The 18,420-nt window shown below is 46.8% G+C and overlaps 1 protein-coding gene across 1 annotated transcript in view; it reads right to left on the bottom strand.

The window, feature by feature from the left end:
* Positions 1 to 15,825, bottom strand: part of LOC144609118 (aminopeptidase Ey-like) — a 48,263-nt gene extending 32,438 nt beyond the window's left edge. Inside the window, exons 1-2 of the mRNA XM_078427500.1 lie at positions 15,124 to 15,825; positions 150 to 292 (exon numbers count right to left, since the gene is read on the bottom strand). Of these exons, the coding sequence (XP_078283626.1) occupies positions 150 to 292; positions 15,124 to 15,767 (787 nt within the window). The 5' untranslated portion in view covers positions 15,768 to 15,825. The remainder of the gene's footprint in view (positions 1 to 149; positions 293 to 15,123) is intronic.
* Positions 15,826 to 18,420: the final 2,595 nt, after the last annotated feature.

Below are 18,420 nucleotides of genomic sequence, written 5' to 3'. Positions count from 1 at the left end.
TTAGGCACGGGGGCCCAGCAACCAGTTGGAGTGAGAAGGATTGGCCACCTGTGGTCTGAGATTGGTCACAGGTCTCTCAACCCTTTATAACAATCATCACCGCCATCTAACCCTCCCACCCCCCTGCCGCCTCCTCTGGGATAGATTACCCAATATCGGCATGTTGGACAATGCCGTGTAGCTCAGTTGGTGGAGCAGGCTGATGCTGAACGTGGCCTTCATCGCTGGCTCGTCGAAGCAGGGGAAGGCTTTCCTGGCATCGGTCGGCTGCATCTGGGTGGTGGCAATGAACCTGCGGACAAACAGAGGCACATTGGTCGTCAGACAGGCAGACATCAGACAGACACCACTTCCCTCAGGATCACTATCATTCCTCTCAGCTGCTCCAAGGCCGTTTAAGGAGCTGCCCCCACCGTCCACCCTGCCTCAACAGACCCTACTCCCAACCAGACAAACCCAGCCACCAAACATTCTCCTTCCATCTGCACCTCAGGATCAGGCACATTCTTCAAGGACGAGATGCGACACGACTACCTGTTGTAGATGGTGGCCGTTGCAGCATGGTCTGGGTATGCAATGGCCTGGCGTGGTTAAATTCGACATGTACAGCACCTCATGCTCCCCCACCTCAGTCCCTGGGCATCTGCCCCACCAGAGCCGGAGAGAATGGCTCTGGGGTTCCTCAACATTGCCTCCAGGCCCAAGGAATCAGGTCAAAGGCAGGCCAGGATTACCAGCCACATTCCTCCCTCAGGTGACAAAACTCACTCCTCCATGTGGAGCAGCACTATGGAGTAGCGCTGAGGAGCAACAACACAGTGTGTCCTCTGGGTGGAGACTTCAATGTCCATCACCGGGCTGTGTCAGTAGCATCACTGACCGAGCTGGCCAAGTCCTGAAGGCAGGGCTGGCAGACTGGGTCTGGCAGGGAGTGAGTGAACAACGCCAGGGTAAACCTCGCTCCCACCTCCTGCCAGAGGTAAATCTCGCTCCCACCTCCTGCCAGAGGTAAATGTGTCAACGAAGATGATGGGTGAGTGACCTCCACAAGGTTCAGTCCCCAGTGTGAGAACCATCTATGTGGCGTTACATCAGGTAGAATATGTGAAACAGAAGCAGTAATATGCTTTGGGGCCAAGGTGCTGGGCATACCATCAACAAAACTGCCTCATTTTGGACTTCAGCACCATTTTCCTGTACTACCTCTGTATCACTCAACTCCCTTCATATCCAAAGGGGTAATATTTGCACTGAATATATTCAGGGACTGAGCCTCCACAGCCCTCGGTGAACAGTTATTGAGGTTCACTACCCTCTGGGTGAAGAACTCTCTATGCATCCTGGTCATTAATATCTGTTCTGACACTGTAACTCTTTGTTCCGGACACCACGTTCCAAGGAATCATTGTCTGTACATCTACCTTATGCAGCCCTGGAATATCTTCATCCATTTCAATGATATATCACCTCTCATTCTTCTAAAGTTGAGAGCATTGACACAATCTACTTCATCTCACCTGACGGAACAATCCTCCTGAACACAAAAAAGCACAAAGTGCTAGAGTAACTCAGTGGGTCAGGCAGCATCTCTGGAGAACATCGATACTTTCGGTCAGGACCAGTCTTTGGATTTCCCCTGAACACAATCTAGTTCATCTCCATCATATTTCCTCTATTGCAAGCACATTCTTCCTTGCGTAGAAGGCAGGACCTGGACCCAATGTTCCAGCAGCACTCTCACTGGGAGACTTTAATATATCTTTCCTTTTGTAATTAACCCTTCCTGTGACAAATGCCTTCATTATTGCTTGCTGAATAATGTTAATGTCCAGTGATTGTGTACAAGGACACCCAGGTCCCTTTCAAACACCCATTGTTTCTAAACTATCCCTTTTTTCTTTCCTGACTACTGAAAACAATTTACTCAGGATGGAGATGTTGATCAAAACCAATCAGGAAGAGATGTTGAATATCACCAGCCATCCAAGTTGGGATGGGGTTTGAAGCCGGGAATGACCTTCAGTCTGCACCATCCAAGTGCTCTGTCAGCCTTCCCTCAATAACAGATTCCAGCATCTTCCCTACTCTTACATTGGGCAGGTCAATAGACAATAGACAAATAGTGCAGGAATAGGCCATTCAGCCCTTTGAGCCAGCATCACCATTCAATGGATCATGGCTGATCATTCTCAATCAGTACCCCGTTCCTGCCTTCTCCCCATACCCCCTGACTCCGCTATCCTTAAGAGCTCTATCTAGCTTTCTCTTGAATGCATTCAGAGAATTGGCCTCCACTGCCTTCTGAGGCAGTGAATTCCACAGATTTACAACTCTGACTGAAAAAGTTTTTTCTCGTCTCCGTTCTAAATGGCCTACCCCTTATTCTTAAACTGTGGCCCCTGGTTCTGGACTCCCCCAACATTGGGAACATGTTTCCTGCCTCTAACGTGTCCAACCCCTTAATAATCTTATATGTTTCGATAAGATCACCTCTCATCCTTCTAAATTCCAGTGTATACAAGCCCAGCCGCTCCAGTCTTTCAATATATTACAGTCCCGCCATTCCGGGAATTAACCTAGTAAACCTAAGCTGCACGCCCTCAATAGCAAGAATATCCTTCCTCAAATTTGGAGACCAAAACTGCACACAGTACTCCAGGTGCGGTCTCACCAGGGCCCTATACAACTGCAGAAGGACCTCTTTGCTCCTATACTCAACTCCTCTTGTTATGAAGGCCAACATCCCATTGGCTTTCTTCACTGCCTGCTGTACCTGCATGCTTCTTTTCAGTGACTGATGCACTCGGAAACCCAGATCTTGTTGTACGTCCCCTTTTCGTAACTTTACACCATTCAGATAATAATCTGCCCTCTTATTCTTACCACCAAAGTGGATAACCTCACACTTATCCATATTAAACTGCATCTGCCATGCATCCACCCACTCGCACAACCTGGCCAAGTCACCCTGCAACCTCATAGCATCTTCCTCACAGCTCACACTACCACCCAGCTTTGTATCATCTGCAAATTTGCTAATGGTACTTTTAATCCCTTCATCCAAGTCATTAATGTATATTGTAAATAGCTGCGGTCCCAGCACCGAGCCTTACGGTACCCCACTAGTCACTGCCTGCCATTCTGAAAGGGACCCATTTCTCCCCACTCTTTGCTTTCTATCTGTCAACCAATTCTCTATCCATGTCAGTACCCTACCTCCAATACCATGTGCTCTAATTTTGCCCACTAATCTCCTATGTGTGACCTTGTCGAAGGCTTTCTGAAAGTTGAGGTATACCACATCCACCGGCTCTCCCCTGTCAATTTTCCAAGTTACATCCTCAAAAAATTCCAGAAGATTAGTCAAGCATGATTTCCCCTTCGTAAATCCATGCTGACTCAGAACGATCCTTTACTGCTATCCAAATGCTCCGCAATTTCGTCTTTTATAATTGACTCCAGCGCCTTCCCCACCACTGATGTCAGACTAACTGGTCTATAATTTCCCGTTTTCTCTCTCCCTCCTTTCTTAAAAAGTGGGACAACATTAGCTACCCTCCAATCCACAGGCACTGATTCTGATGTACAGGTTGGGCATCCAAGAGGCAGTAGTGGCAGTGTGAAACACAGCATTGCTTGCCATCTGCCCTGTCCATCCCCTTTGCCTGGCTTGTCTATGTCAAGTGCAAACTGTTTGCAACCTCATTATTTTGACGGTGGACATTTTTGGTTCCAGAACACAATGTTCTATCTTGAAATAGTGGTAGGAAGTTCTGATGTTGCAATGATGCTTTGCTGGTTTGGCACACATAATCATGCCAACGTATGGTTTTGCAAAATGCAAATATATTCTGATACATTTGTCTCCCATCGCTCTGCACAGTCCTTCCGCTGCATTCGAACAGATATGCCCAGCTCCGTGAATTACTCAAATGGTCTGACCGAAGGAACAGTTCAGAATATGAAAGGTGGGCTTGAAAGGTGATGAAATGAAAGTTAAGATGCAAATTTCACATTTTCATCACCTTTCAAGCCCACCTTTCATATTCTGAACTGTTCTTTCGGTCAGACCATTTGAGTAATTCACGGAGCTGGGCATATCTGGTTCACTCCATTCTTTCTGTGAGGCTGAGCAAACTGCACAAGCAGTTAACCTTCTCCATAGCAAGCAGTTCTGGATGACCACGTGTAGCTAAGATCAATCTCAGCTTTTGGATTTTTGTTTGAGATGTAGATGTATTCCCAGCAACTGCCTCCATCCATTTTTACTGGCTGAAATCAGGGTCATTTCCCCAAAGCTCTCATGCAACCTCAACAGAGGTTTGTTCAGTCAGGGCCAGAGACCACGATGTGCTCAAGATTAGTGACATTCTTTGTTGTGTCTTCCAAGTGGCTGTCTATCCTTGCCACTGCCTTCTGGCAGCTTGCTTATGATGCAATACACCTGGTATCTTTCAGAATAACTGCTCTTCCTTCCAGTGGAACAACAACACTAGATCCCCAAAGAACCCCCTTCAAGTATTCAACTCAAACTCTTCTTGTAGTAATCTTGCAACACTTTCTGATCCATGCTGGATGTGGTTGTACACCTACAAGAGGATTAAGTCACAAAAAACAATCTGTTGGGTTGTTGAAGAGGTACTGCCCATGATCTCCTGTAAGGAACACACTCACTGGCAACTGGTGCCTCATGGAGCAGTCAGCTTTTCATAGCACATCCACACTCTGACTGCACTCTCTGCTCTGGCATCTTAGAATGCAACATTCACTATCTGGCCAAGATCATCCTAGGTAGTCCACTAGATTAACCCCAAAATATGGATGTTTGTGGTCAGTATCCCACAGTACAGGCCATGTGGAACTATGCCTTAACAGCTGTTTTCTTGAGCTAGTTGTGGATATCATTGCTTTGCTTTGGGGAGATTCCTTGATGGAGTGCTAGTTGGTCACCCATCCCACATCCAGGTTACGTGACATAACACGCAAGGTAAGTCCTCTCAGAATTGCAGTCAGGATGTTGTTGGATCCTGCACTGGAATGAGCTTGTCTAAAGTCAGCAGCAACTGCTTGAGCCAGCTCCTTCGTCCGTCCACGGTTGTCTTGTGATTCAACAACTCATGTACAACTTATAATACAGCCTTTATCAGGACAGAAAATGGCCACAGTAATTGAAGTGCTAAATAGACCTTGAACAAGTTGCTCAGGTTAAATGTGACATTCACTTGCAGCCTTCACCTGATCCTGCACCTTATATATTTACAGAAATTAGTCTATTTCTGAGGGAGCAAAGGATTCAATTATGTTTTTGCTCAGGAATCATGGAACCTCCTTCTCTGGATTCTCCTTCTGCTCCTGCTTCCCAGAGGCCAAGGTAAGAACTACTCAGACCCCAACACATGACAAGACATTGTCCTCTGGAATGAGTCTGCCGTGTGGGTGCAAGTCAAGTCAAGTTGAGTATTTGACCAAGAAGAGTATTTATCATTCAGTGTGTAAGAAGGAACTGCAGATGCTGGTTTGCACTGAAGTAAGACCCAAAATGCTGGAGTAACTCTACGGGTCAGGCAGCAGCTCTAGAGAAAAGGAATAGCTGACGGTTCAGGCCGAGACCCTCCATCAGACCGATGATCAGTCATCAGTTCATCAGTCTGACAAAGACCTATTCCTTTTCTCCAAAGATGCCTGACCCGCTGAGTTACTCCAGCATTTTGTGAGACCAGCATTTTGTTTGTATCACTCAGTGTTCCTTTGAATACATGGCTAGCCCAGCTTGCTGAGAAGTATCTAAAATGTCACGGTCCTCCTCTTAGCTGTCTACAAGTTCGCAGCAGCAAGGGGCAGCAGCCTTTCTCTGTTGGTCATGTTGCTAATGATGCCAGCTGTCTTAACCGAAGTTATCACAAAATGCTGGAGTAACTCAGCGGGTCAGGCAGCATCTCGGGACAGAAGGAATGGGTGATGTTTCGGGTCGGGTCTTCAAACAATCAGAGAGCAGATGCCAGAATCGGGAGTGAAAAAAAAAATGCTGGAAAAACTCAGCAGGTCGGGCAGCATCTGTGCAGGTGGAGGGATTGTCAATGTTTCAGGTTGAGTGCCTGCATCTGGACTCAAGAGTGCAGAGCGAATAGAGGTAGAGGGAGGTGTTAGGTGGAATCGGAATGGGGGTGGGGGAGGGGGTAAGTTACTGTCAGCAGGAGGAACTAGTGAGGGGAGGGATATGAAAGGTGAACCAAAGGGACAAAACTAGGTGGATAGTAATGTCTGTGATTGGTTGATGAGGGTGGGGGAGGTAAAGTCTTGGTGACGTGAAATTGCAACATTCAATGCTCACACAATTGGATTGTCGGCTAGCCAAGCGGAATATGAGTGTTCTTCTAGTTTGTCGACAATCTGAAGGTATCCCAACTGGCTTCCACCTCCAGTTCGGCTACAACGCGTATTTGCCTACTGCAAATCTGACATAACGTGATTGATCAAACGGAACTCTTTGCATTACACGGGCTGAATTAACTGTAACGTGATTTCGATCGGGAATTCGGGAATCACAAACATTTCTTTGGAAATTGACGAACAGAAAAAATGATAGCTGCCTTGGGAAAAATAGCAGCCTCGGGAAAATAAACTGTTTCCAACAAACCCCCTCCCCCCTGCAGTAATCACTCAGTACTTGTCTAAAGAACCGTCGGTCTGTCACCGCGGGTGGTCATGCAATTTGACCAGAATCGCTTCTATTGACACGTGCGATAATACTCTATGAAACAAAGTAACATGCAAAGTAACGTGACAAAAAAAAAGAATGACTATTAAAAAGACCTATATATGTGAAATACCTGCGAGAGAACTAACTTTGTTTCAGCCCTTAACCCTCCTTTCCCATTGACATAACTGTTTTTTTTTTTTGTTAGTGCGTTTTTCTTTAACACGCTGTTTCTTAGGAATGCAACTATCGCATTATGGCAGAATTACTTGTGCCTTCACCCAAGATCCACAAACACAACTGTCCAGGTGGACCCATTGTTTCTGCCTGGTCTTGCCCCACCAAACTTCTCTCTTCATATCTTCGTTCTATTCTGTCTCCTATTGACCAATCTTTTCCCACCTGCATCCAGGACACTTCACCTCTCCTTGCCCTGCATCATTTGACAACTTCCAACACCCTGGTCCCACCTACTTCATGTTCATCTCAGATGTAGAGTCCCTATCCACCTCCACCCCCCCCCCCCCCCCCCCACCCCCATCAGGAAGGCCTTGGGGCTCAGTTTCATCCTGGAACAAAGACTCAACCAGTTCCCTCGACTCCATCTGTCATCCACCAAGAACTTGTTCTTGCCCTCGGCAACTTCTTCCGATCCTCCCCCTTTCTACAATTCATGGCCACTCGCGTGGGTCCAGCTAGGCCTGTCTTTGTATTGGCGAGAGAACAACCCTTGTTCCAAGCCTATTACAGTGCCCATTCCCAACACTTTCTTTGCTACATCAACAACTACAGTCTTATCACCTTTACCACCAACCTCCATCCTCCTCACCCACCCCTCATGACCCCTGGCACTGACCCCTGCAACTGTTGAAGGTACAACATTTGTTCCTACACCACCTCTCTCACCACCATTCAAGGGCCTACACAGCAGTTCTCTGTGAGGCAGAGATTCTCCTGTACTTCCTCCAAACTGGTCTATTGCATTTGGTGCTCCCAATGTGGCCTCCTCTCCATTGGTGAGACCAAGCACAGGCTTAGAGCAACAACAATCCTACATTCCTGGTTGCCGGTCATTCCCTTTCACATTCCCACACCATTTTGTTCATTCTTCACCTCCACTAACAGGGTGAGGCCCACCACAAACTCGAGGAACAACATCTCCTATTCTGCAATGGTCGTCTACAACACAACGGAAGGAGCATTGAATCTTCCAACTGCAGGTATCCCACTTCCCGTATTACTTTCCTAATTCACCCAGACTTGTTTTCCTTCTGTTCACCTTTTCAACCCCCTCCCCCACTTCATTACCAAGACCCATCACCCTTCCCCACCGGGTTCCATCTGCTCATCACCCACATACCTATCTGCATCAGCTCCTCCCTTATTTCACTATTGCTAACACCTCCCCCAGCCTCCATCTCTACTTCCCCCCTCTCATCTTCAATGCAGTTCGAATTACCTAATCCTTCTCCCTTTATCTGGTTTCACCTATCACCTACCAACTCACCTCACTTCTCCCTCTCACTTTCATCCACTGACCACCTTTCCTCTACACTCACTTATAAGGCAGGGACTCGACCAAAATGTCAACCATCCCTCTGCCTCCACAGATGCTACCTGACCCACTGAGTTCCTCCAGCAGTTTGGGGTTTTTTGTCATTGAAGAGGGAGATTTGCTTCACTTTTAAGACTTCTCACTTGATCTTCAAACACTCCCATTACCTGTTCCATTGTCCACTGTTGTTATGAGGAAGCTGGTTCACTCTGAGCTTGATTGTTTCATTCCATCCACAACATTTGAAGTCCTGGCCATAAATCACTGCCACTGACAATTCCTGTCTCTTCCATCATGTACTGATGTTCTGAAATGTTCAATCCCATATCCAAATCAGACGTCACCCTGACTTGGAAATTTATTAACATTCTTTTACCTTTCCAGGGTCCAAAATCTGGAACTCAGCAGAATTGTGTGTGTCTATTAACCAGATGCACTGCAGTAGTCTAGAAAATGGTTCACTGCCATGTACCCAAGTGCAAGTGTGGTGGACAATAGGCACTGGCCTCCCTAGTACAATCTTTGCCTAGCACACAAAGTCTGCAGAGTTACTGGAGCTGGAACATCTCCACAAAGGCTTCCCATTTTGCTTGCCAAGTTGTGCTTCCAGTTTGCCAAGGTGACATCTGTTTATGTTCTACTTATTGGCTTTTTTTCCAATAAACTATTCTTATCTTGAATTGCCTTCATTCTTTATTGTGGTTATTCTAAATCTTATGATGTACTGATCAGTATCTCACTGATCAAGTCAGATAGCACAGAAACAGGCACATCGGCCCAATTTGTCCATGCTAACCAAGATGCCCCATCTACACTAGTCCCACCTGTCTGCATTTGGTCCATATCCTTCTAAATCTTTTCTATCCATGTAGCTAACCAAATGGATTTTAAATATTGTTATAGTATCTGCCTCAAATACCTCCTCTGGCACCTCGTTCCATATACCCACCATCCTCTATGTGAAACAGGTGACCCTCGGGTTTTTATTAAATCTTGGCCATCTCACCTTAAACCTACATCCTATTGTTCTTGGTTCCCCTACTCTGTGCATTCTCTATCTATTCCCCCCATTATTGTACACCTCAATAAGATCACTCCTCAACCTTCTGCACTCCAAGGGATAAAGTCCTAACTTGCCCAATCTCTCACTATAGCCCAGAACCTCAAGACCTGGCAACATCCTCATAAATCTTCTCCGCACACTTTTCACTTAATGACATCCTTCCTTTAGCAGGGTGACCAAAGCCAAACACAATACTCCAAATGCAGCCTCGCCAACATTGATCCCTGCTTGGGCCAGGCTCATTTCCCAGTCCAAGTTCACGAATGCCAACTTCCTTGTCTGGCCAAACATGTACTGATGATGGAGATTTTCCTGAACACACTTGAGGGAGTCTCTAAATAGATAATTATTTGATTATCATCTTAGTCATTTCAACTAGTTTATCCAGTTCTTAATATGTCCTCTTGCTTGGTTTGGACCGATTCGCGTTTAGCACTCCTCCCTATATGTTCCTGAAAAAGTGGTGGTGTGCCACATCAGTGCTTCTGTGAAGGTACTCCCACTGTGCTTTTGTGCGTGATACGTTTTACTCAGTATCATTCTCTAAAGCACGCATTGAGTGGGAGACCAAAACATCACAGGTCTGGACACAAGATCGCCATTTTAACTCTCTGTATATTTTTGCAGCAGCGCAAGCACAGCTTTACCATATTGTTGATGTATACATCGCATAGCAGCTTTACCATATCAATAGACAATAGGTGCAGGAGTAGGCCATTCAGCCCTTCGAGCCAGCACCGCCATTCAATGCGATCATGGCTGATCACTCTCAATCAGTACCCCGTTCCTGCCTTCTCCCCATACCCCCTCACTCCGCTATCCTTAAGAGCTCTATCCAGCTCTCTCTTGAAAGCATCCAACGAACTGGCCTCCACTGCCTTCTGAGGCAGAGAATTCCACACCTTCACCACTCTCTGACTGAAAAAGTTCTTCCTCATCTCCGTTCTAAATGGCCTACCCCTTATTCTTAAACTGTGGCCCCTTGTTCTGGACTCCCCCAACATTGGGAACATGTTTCCTGCCTCTAATGTGTCCAATCCCCTAATTATCTTATATGTTTCAATAAGATCCCCCCTCATCCTTCTAAATTCCAGTGTATACAAGCCCAATCGCTCCAGCCTTTCAACATACGACAGTCCCGCCATTCCAGGAATTAACCTAGTGAACCTACGCTGCACGCCCTCCATAGCAAGAATATCCTTCCTCAAATTTGGAGACCAAAACTGCACACAGTACTCCAGGTGCGGTCTCACCAGGGCCCGGTACAATTGTAGAAGGACCTCTTTGCTCCTATACTCAACTCCTCTTGTTACGAAGGCCATCATTCCATTGGCTTTCTTCACTGCCTGCTGTACCTGCATGCTTCCTTTCATTGACTGATGCACTAGGACACCCAGATCTCGTTGAACTCCCCCTCCTCCTAACTTGACACCATTCAGATAATAATCTGCCTTTCTATTCTTACTTCCAAAGTGAATAACCTCACACTTATCTACATTAAACTGCATCTGCCATGTATCCGCCCACTCACACAACCTGTCCAAGTCACCCTGCAGCCTTATTGCATCTTCCTCACAATTCACACTACCCCCCAGCTTAGTATCATCTGCAAATTTGCTAATGGTACTTTTAATCCCATTGCATGTATACATCACAGTGTGTGTTCTGAGAGAATTTACTGTGTCGGTCTGCATGGGCCAAGAGATTATATACTTTCCATCTTCCAGTGCTTCTCCCATCACCTTCCCCCTCACACCCTCCCCAACTTCTGTCCCACACTTGGCCTCTCTTCCCAACTCGCCACACCCCTGCACAGAGACTTGGCTTGACAAGCTGGGACTTTAAGCCATGTCTTACATTTGTACATAAATTTAACTAAAAACAAATTTCGCACCAGAAAACTGCACTCTCACCGTGAATATACCACATTAGAAAACCAAAACCAACATATCATTTTCTTCCCGCTTGTTTCCTATAACTGTGGGTTAACTGTTGTTGCCATTTCCAAATTACATCATTTAAAATATATTATGTTTTTCTTCCTGCAATGGTAGATAAATCGCAGCTCTGCACATCCAAAACAGTCCTTGTTTTAACTTGCACCACTTGCTCTGAAACCCAGTTCACCAATATTCCAATATCAAAATTCCTTCCCTTGGTTTTACATTTTACCGCTTGCTATTCCCATAATCTTCACCAAAACTATTGCCCCAAGGATGATGCTGCTCCCCCCTTCGATCACTTGCACATCCCTGAATTCAACACAACAAAAACAGCCTGGACTCTAAATGTTTTCCTGATCCTTCCTTAATAAGACCATCTTTCCATTGTCACGTGGTATCACACTTTGTCTGTTTCTGTGAAATTCCTTTGGACAATTTGGTGTAACAGGTGCTGTATGAAAGCAGGTGGTGTTGTTATTGTGATGTGCTTCATAGTGCATTGGGTCGAGAATAAACTGTCAAATATTGTTGGCAGCAACATTGCTCACAGTTAATGTTGTACATATTGTGCTTATACTTCAGTGAAATAAATGCAAATGTAAATTTAAATGTGCAGATCCAAATACCATGCTCAAGCTGCACTGGTCGACAGTCAGCTTCACGAAATAATAATCTCACCATCTGGCTCTCCACTGATAGTCATCGAATGGCTTAAATTCACAGTTTATGCACGATATACAGGGATTATACATGTCTCAGTAAGTTCAGGCAGGTAAAAGCAGGTCCAATTACTCTGCCATTGACGATGTGTTGACTGCCCTTTGTCAACCTTACTGGCATTGAAAACTAACTAAAACTACACGCCACTAGCAGTTACACCCATAGTTGCTGCAGAAGATTTGCTTATAACTTTGATCTCAAAGTAATTTTGCCCCTCACTCACCCAAGAGAAACTTTTAAGAAAAGCAATGACATTGAGATAACATCTCGGGAGAGAAGGAATGGGTGACATTTCAGGTCGAGACCCTTCTTCAGACCCTTCTTCTGAAGAATGGTCTCGACCCGAACGTCTGAAGAAGGGTCTCGACCCAAAACGTCACCCATTCCTTCTCTCCAGAGATGCTGCCTGACTCGCTGAGTTACTCCAGCATTTTGTGTCTACCTTTAATTTAAACCAGCATCTGCAGTTTTCTTTCCTACACGTTGAGATAACATGTCACTTTTAGGACTTATAATTCAAGTGTAATGTAAATAGAAAAACAAGAGTGTTCCTCTCAGGTTGATTGTTGCTGGTGAATGTACAGTAAAAAATATGACAATTATGTCTAATCGAGTTGAACAAATATCGATCAACCACAGGAACTTTTTTAATTAAATAACCACCAGGAACATATTTGTTCATATGTAATGCTAATTATGTACTGGAAATAAAGTGTCAAAATACAATTCATTTCATGTACAGCTATGCACAGCACCCTGTGATAGCACATTACACTTCAAGAACAATTGCCAAAGTATTAATTTCTAAATAAATTCTCGACCCAAAACATCACCCATTCCTTCTCTCCAGAGATGTTGCCTGTCCCGCTGAGTTACTCCAGCATTTTGTCTACCTATCATTTCTAAATAAATACTTATTTTATACATAAACAACCAATGTATTCACTTTATTATAAATAAATACTTTTATTATAAAATAAATAAATGTTATTGTTTTTATTCTTAAATAAAGATCCTTTTATTCTTATGATGAGTTTTATCACTGCAAATAAATAAATCCATACAAAAATGGGAAGCTCACTTATTCTGCCATTTCTTGCTGATACCATCCTTGAAACATAACAGGTCTGCGGTCAGTAGAACATTGAAAGGGGAGCTCACGTTGCTCCTGCGTGTTTGTGCTGTTCAGTGAGACTATAATGTCCTATGACCAAGCTCTACCCACCCCACAACCCAAACCCCAACACCCTAACCCTAACCCCATGACCCCACCCATTAACTATTGACGTGGCACAAGAACAACAGGAGCAGAAGAGGCATTTCAATAAGATCTTGGCTAATCCAGTCTCAGCCACAGCGCCACCATGCACTCTCTCCCCAGTACCATCCCCGGTACTGACCTCCCCGCCGTAAAAGGGATCCATAGGAAGCGCTGCCTCACAATGGCAGCCAGCATCATCAAATATCCACCCTTTCATTTCACTCCAACCATTGGGAAGAAGGTATAGCAGTTTGAAAGCTGTGACCACCAGTCTCAAGAATAGCATCTTCCCAACAACCCTTGATCACTACGCCACACTGGCCACACTGGCCTGAACTATGGACTGCCTTTAGTTGCACTAAAAACTTTGGGCGTTTTTGTATTGGGGTTATTCAAATATGGATATTTTTGTTAATGATATATTATCTATGTGTATTGTGTTCACCGGCCCGTTATGCTGCCGCAAGTAAAATGTCATTGTTCCAAAGTCGGTACATGTAACAATTAAACACTTCACTCTTGATTCAAGTATATCTGCCTTGAATATATCCCATGACCACGCCCCCGCAGAAATAGAATAGAGAACTGTGAAAGCGCATTAGAAATTCAATGTTTTCATCCTTGTCCACTGCTCTCTCGCAAATCTCTATAATTTGTGTTCAAAGGTTTTTCCAAACAATATTCTTGAAACACCAAACTGTAGCCTCCTCCCGATTCCTCAACCTGATGAAACTCGTTCTCTACGTCGTTGTGTTCTCATCAGTTTCCTTTAATAGTTTGAAAATCCAGATTTAATCATCTGTCTACATTCCGGGAATATATCCTAGTTTGTGGAATCATGGAGTTTGGATCTCGCGCTTAAACGCACACACTCCAAAGACAATCTCATAGTTTCTGGTGCCGGCCCCGGAGCTGGTCACTATACACCAGGTGGAGGTACAGGGCTTTGTGTGATTATAGTACAACCTCCATCCCATTCTTAATTCATATTTCCCGACACCGTGAAAGGCCAATCAGCCTGTGAGCTGTGCTATCTCGTAGTATTACCCATCACATCACCCCATTTACATCACACATCATTTCCCTCTCTGTAACTTCTGCTCCCGCTCGCTGAATGCCTTCCAGCCGCTCTTCCCAACTATTTACACTGCGGCTAATTAATCGCTGGAGACTAGGGAGAGAACCGAAGTCCCCGGGGGAAACGCACTCGGCCACAGTGAGAACATGCAAACTCCATACAGACATAAAGCGCAGCCTGCAGGCGGGATGGAACCCAGATCTTGGTATACAAAAGGCTTGTATACACTGAAATTTAGAAGGGTGAGAGGGGATCCTATCGAAATGTATAAGTTTATTAAGGGGTTGGACAGTTCGAGGCAGGAAACATGTTCCCAATGTTGGGGGAGTTCAGAACAAGGGGCCACAGTTTAAGAGTAAGGGGTAGGCCATTTAGAACGGAGCTGAGGAAAAACCTTTTCAGTCAGAAAGTTGTAAATCTGTGGAATTCTCTGCCTCAGAAGGCAGTGGACGCCAATTCTCTGGATGCATTCAAGAGAGAGCTAGATAGAGCTCTTAAGGATAGCGGAGTCAGGGGGTATGGGGAGAAGGCAGGAACGGGGTACTGATTGAGAATGATCAGCCATGACCACATTGAATGGTGGTGCTGGCTCGAAGGGCTGAATGGCCTCCTCCTGCACCTATTATCTATTGTCTATTGTCTATTGCAAGTACCTTTAAACTTTGCGATCACTTTCCCCACCCGGGGGACTCTCGCTCTCTCTATCTCTCTCGCTCTCTCTATCTCTCTCCCAGGGACAGGTCTCGGCTGCAGGTGCCCCCCCCCTACCCCCCGACCCTCCCCGGGGAGAGTGTGCCGAAACTGACCTGGTCTGCCCCGTCTCGTCCTTGTACTGACTCCGGTAGAAGCCCTTCAGGTCGTCGGCCAGCGGGCCCCGGAACTGTGTGTAGAGGCTGTAGTTGTTGCCGGCGGTGAGCGGGGCTGCCAGGCGGATGGCCAGGTACTGGGTTTCCAGCTGCAGCCAGCTGTCTTTGACAGCCAGCAGCTTCCCGTCCGGGCCCCACACCCGCGCTTGTGGTTGGGACAGCTCCAGATGGTTACTGTGCAGCAGGATCAGGTCGGTGGCCTGCAGACAGTGGAACAGCACCGAGCAGTTGCCCGTGAAGTAGTAGTCGGGCGGGAGTCCGGCCTCGGGCTCCAGCCGTGGCCAGAGGCTCACCTGGTAGTGGATGGGCTGCAGGGAGGAGGGCAGCCGGTACCGCTGCCAGGGCTCCTTGGGCAACGAGGCGGAGCTGGTCCGTGAACCGCTCGGTACCGTGGTCCCCGGACCACCCGGCCCTTCGGTCCCCGGACCACCCGGCCCTTCGGTCCCCGGACTGCCCGGACCCTCACTCGTATTCCTCTCCTGGGCGTAGACTACAGCCAGTGCCACGATGGTGGCGGCAGCAGCCAAGGCTAAAGCCCCCGCCGCCACCGCCAGCGTCTTGCTGATGTAGAAACCTTTGGCCATGTCTGCGCGGGGAGCCGGCCCCGACCGCCTTTATAGCAGCCGGCCCGACGGGCCGAGCCTCGCCTGGGGGCCGAGCATTGCAACATCCGCAGCCACTCGCAGAGCCAGGACCTTCCCACGCGGTGCCGGGCGTCGGCGCAGAGTCTGACAGGCGGACTCAGCTCCCGGACAGCCACGGAGGACCGACCCACCCCCCCCCCCCACCCCCACCCCCACCCCCACCCCCACCCCCCCCCCCCCCACTAGGCGGCTCGTCACCCTCCTGCCCCGTCCAGCACCGACCCCACCCCTCGCCCACAGTCGCCGGGATGTTGTAGGAACCCGCAGTGTGTGGGATTGGGACGTGCAAACTCCACACAGGCAGAAACCCAGGCCAGGATCGAACCTGGGTCCCTGGAGCTGTGGGACCACCCTCCCCGGACACCAGTAAACCCCCCTCCCTCCCTCCCCCAGTTCCCATCTTTACCCAGTGGCACGGCGCAAGGCTGCTGTACTTGTTTACAAACCTCTCCCTTCACCCCCACAGGCAACTGAACAAGTTATCCGGTCCCCCCCCCCCCCCCCCCCCTCCCGCACCCACCATTGACAACCATTGAAGGAGGACATTAAGCCGGTCGAAACCAACTGGTCAACTTTCAAAGAACAATCCGCCTGGTGCCAAACCCCAATACGTTGCCAATCCTTCAATTGCAAGCTGGCAAGTCGTTGTTGCTGTTCTGCCTGGACGTGACTTATTGTTTTTTTAAATAATTTGACCCCCTCCCCCCCCAGGTCAGTATTCCTTGGAGGACGGGAGGCTGAGATGACCTTCTAGAGATCTATAAGATAATGAGGGGAATAGTATAACAGTATAACAGTATAACAGAACTTTATTGTCATTCGGTATAAATACCGAACGAAATTTCAGCAGTCACAAAACACAGCAAAACAAGAAAAGAACACAGGACACACGACCCCAACACAAACATCCATCACAGTGACTCCAAACACCCCCTCACTGTGATGGAAGGCAACAAAACTTCCACTCTCTTCCCCCCCCCCCCGCACCCACGGACAGGTAGATAGAGTAGATGTACAGAATCTTTTATGCAGAGCAGGAATCAAGAACCACAGATTTAAGGTGAGAGGGGAAAGATTTAAAAGGAACCTAAGGGATAACTTTTCCACACCGAGAGGGGGTGGATATATGGAATGAGCTGCCAGAGGAGATAGTTGGATAGGTACATTTGGACAGATGCATGAATAAGAAAGATTCAGAGGCTTATGGGCCAAACAAGCGCAGGTGGGACATGCAGATGGGGCATCTTTGTTGGAATGGGCAAGTTGGGCCGAAGGCACTGTTTCTGTGTTGTATGACTCTACGACTCTCTGATTCTACATCAGAGGAACTAATTGGATGATTGTTTGTAGAGCACCTCCATGCAGTCAGTAAGGCTGACCCTGATCTTGCAGACGCATGTCACTGCAGTTCTCCCTTCCAGCCACTCTCTAACCCTGTCTCTGATATCCTCCACTGTTCCAATAACCAGTGGTTTGTGTCTGGCCACATAGCAGCTCAGCTCTAAACATCAAATTAATCAATTTCAGATAACCAGCCTACCCAGTCTGGTTTGTCCTGGTGAAAGGACATCCATGTTAACTATGTTAACTCACATGTTCTCCCTCCACAGATGCAATCTGACCTGCTAGATATTTTCAGTGTTTTCATTTTGAGATAGGATTATACACCACAAAAATGGGCCCTTTGGCCCAATCTCTCCATGCCGAACAAAACAACAAAACATCCATTTCAGCTAGTCCCATCTGCATGTGTTTGGCCTGTATCTCTCTAAACTTTTTCTGTCCATGCACTAATCCAAGTGCCTCGACAATTCCTCCAGCATGTTGGTCCATAAATCCACCATCCCTGTGTGAAAAGGTGGGCCCCACTTCTCCTTTAAATCTTTTTCCTCTCACATTGAACTTATGCACACTTGATTATATAAACCTCAATAAGGTCATCCCTCAACCTCCTACACTCCAGGGAAAGAAGTCCCAGTATCTCCAGCCACTCCTCATAACTCAAGTCCCTCAGTCCCAGTAACATCTGTGTGAATCTTTTCTGCACACTTTCAAGGATACTGATATCCTTCCAATGACCAGAACTACACACAATACTCCAAATGTGGTCTCACCATTGACTGTTCACAGACCTCCAATCTGAATAGCAGCCCTCCACTTCCACCTTCTGGCTCCTCCCACCAAGCCAATTTTGAATCCAAATGGCTAACTCACCCCGGATCCCATGTACTCCAACCTTCCAGACCAGTTAACCATGTGGAACCATGTCAGGGGCCTTGCTAAAGTCCATGTCGACAATATACAATCCTCTTCATCACCTCTTCAAAAAACTTTTGATAAAATTCATGAGGTACAAATCCCTGCACATAATGTTATGCTGATGATCCCTAATCAGCCCTTGTCTTTCCAATTGCTGGTAGATGCTCTCAGAGAATCTCCTCCAGTGACTTTCCCATATCACCCTTTCCATTCTGTAGTTCACTGGCTTGTCCTTGCAGCCCTTCTTAAATAAAGGCACAACATTAGCCACCCCGCATCATTCCAATTCCTCACTTGTTGGTAATGATGATGCACATATGAGTTCAGTATTGAT

This window comes from Rhinoraja longicauda, chromosome 33, assembly GCF_053455715.1.
Source record: "Rhinoraja longicauda isolate Sanriku21f chromosome 33, sRhiLon1.1, whole genome shotgun sequence".
Classification (NCBI taxonomy): domain Eukaryota; kingdom Metazoa; phylum Chordata; class Chondrichthyes; order Rajiformes; family Arhynchobatidae; genus Rhinoraja; species Rhinoraja longicauda.
Note: the sequence above shows the minus strand (reverse complement) of the source record. Positions and strands in the feature narration are given on the sequence as shown.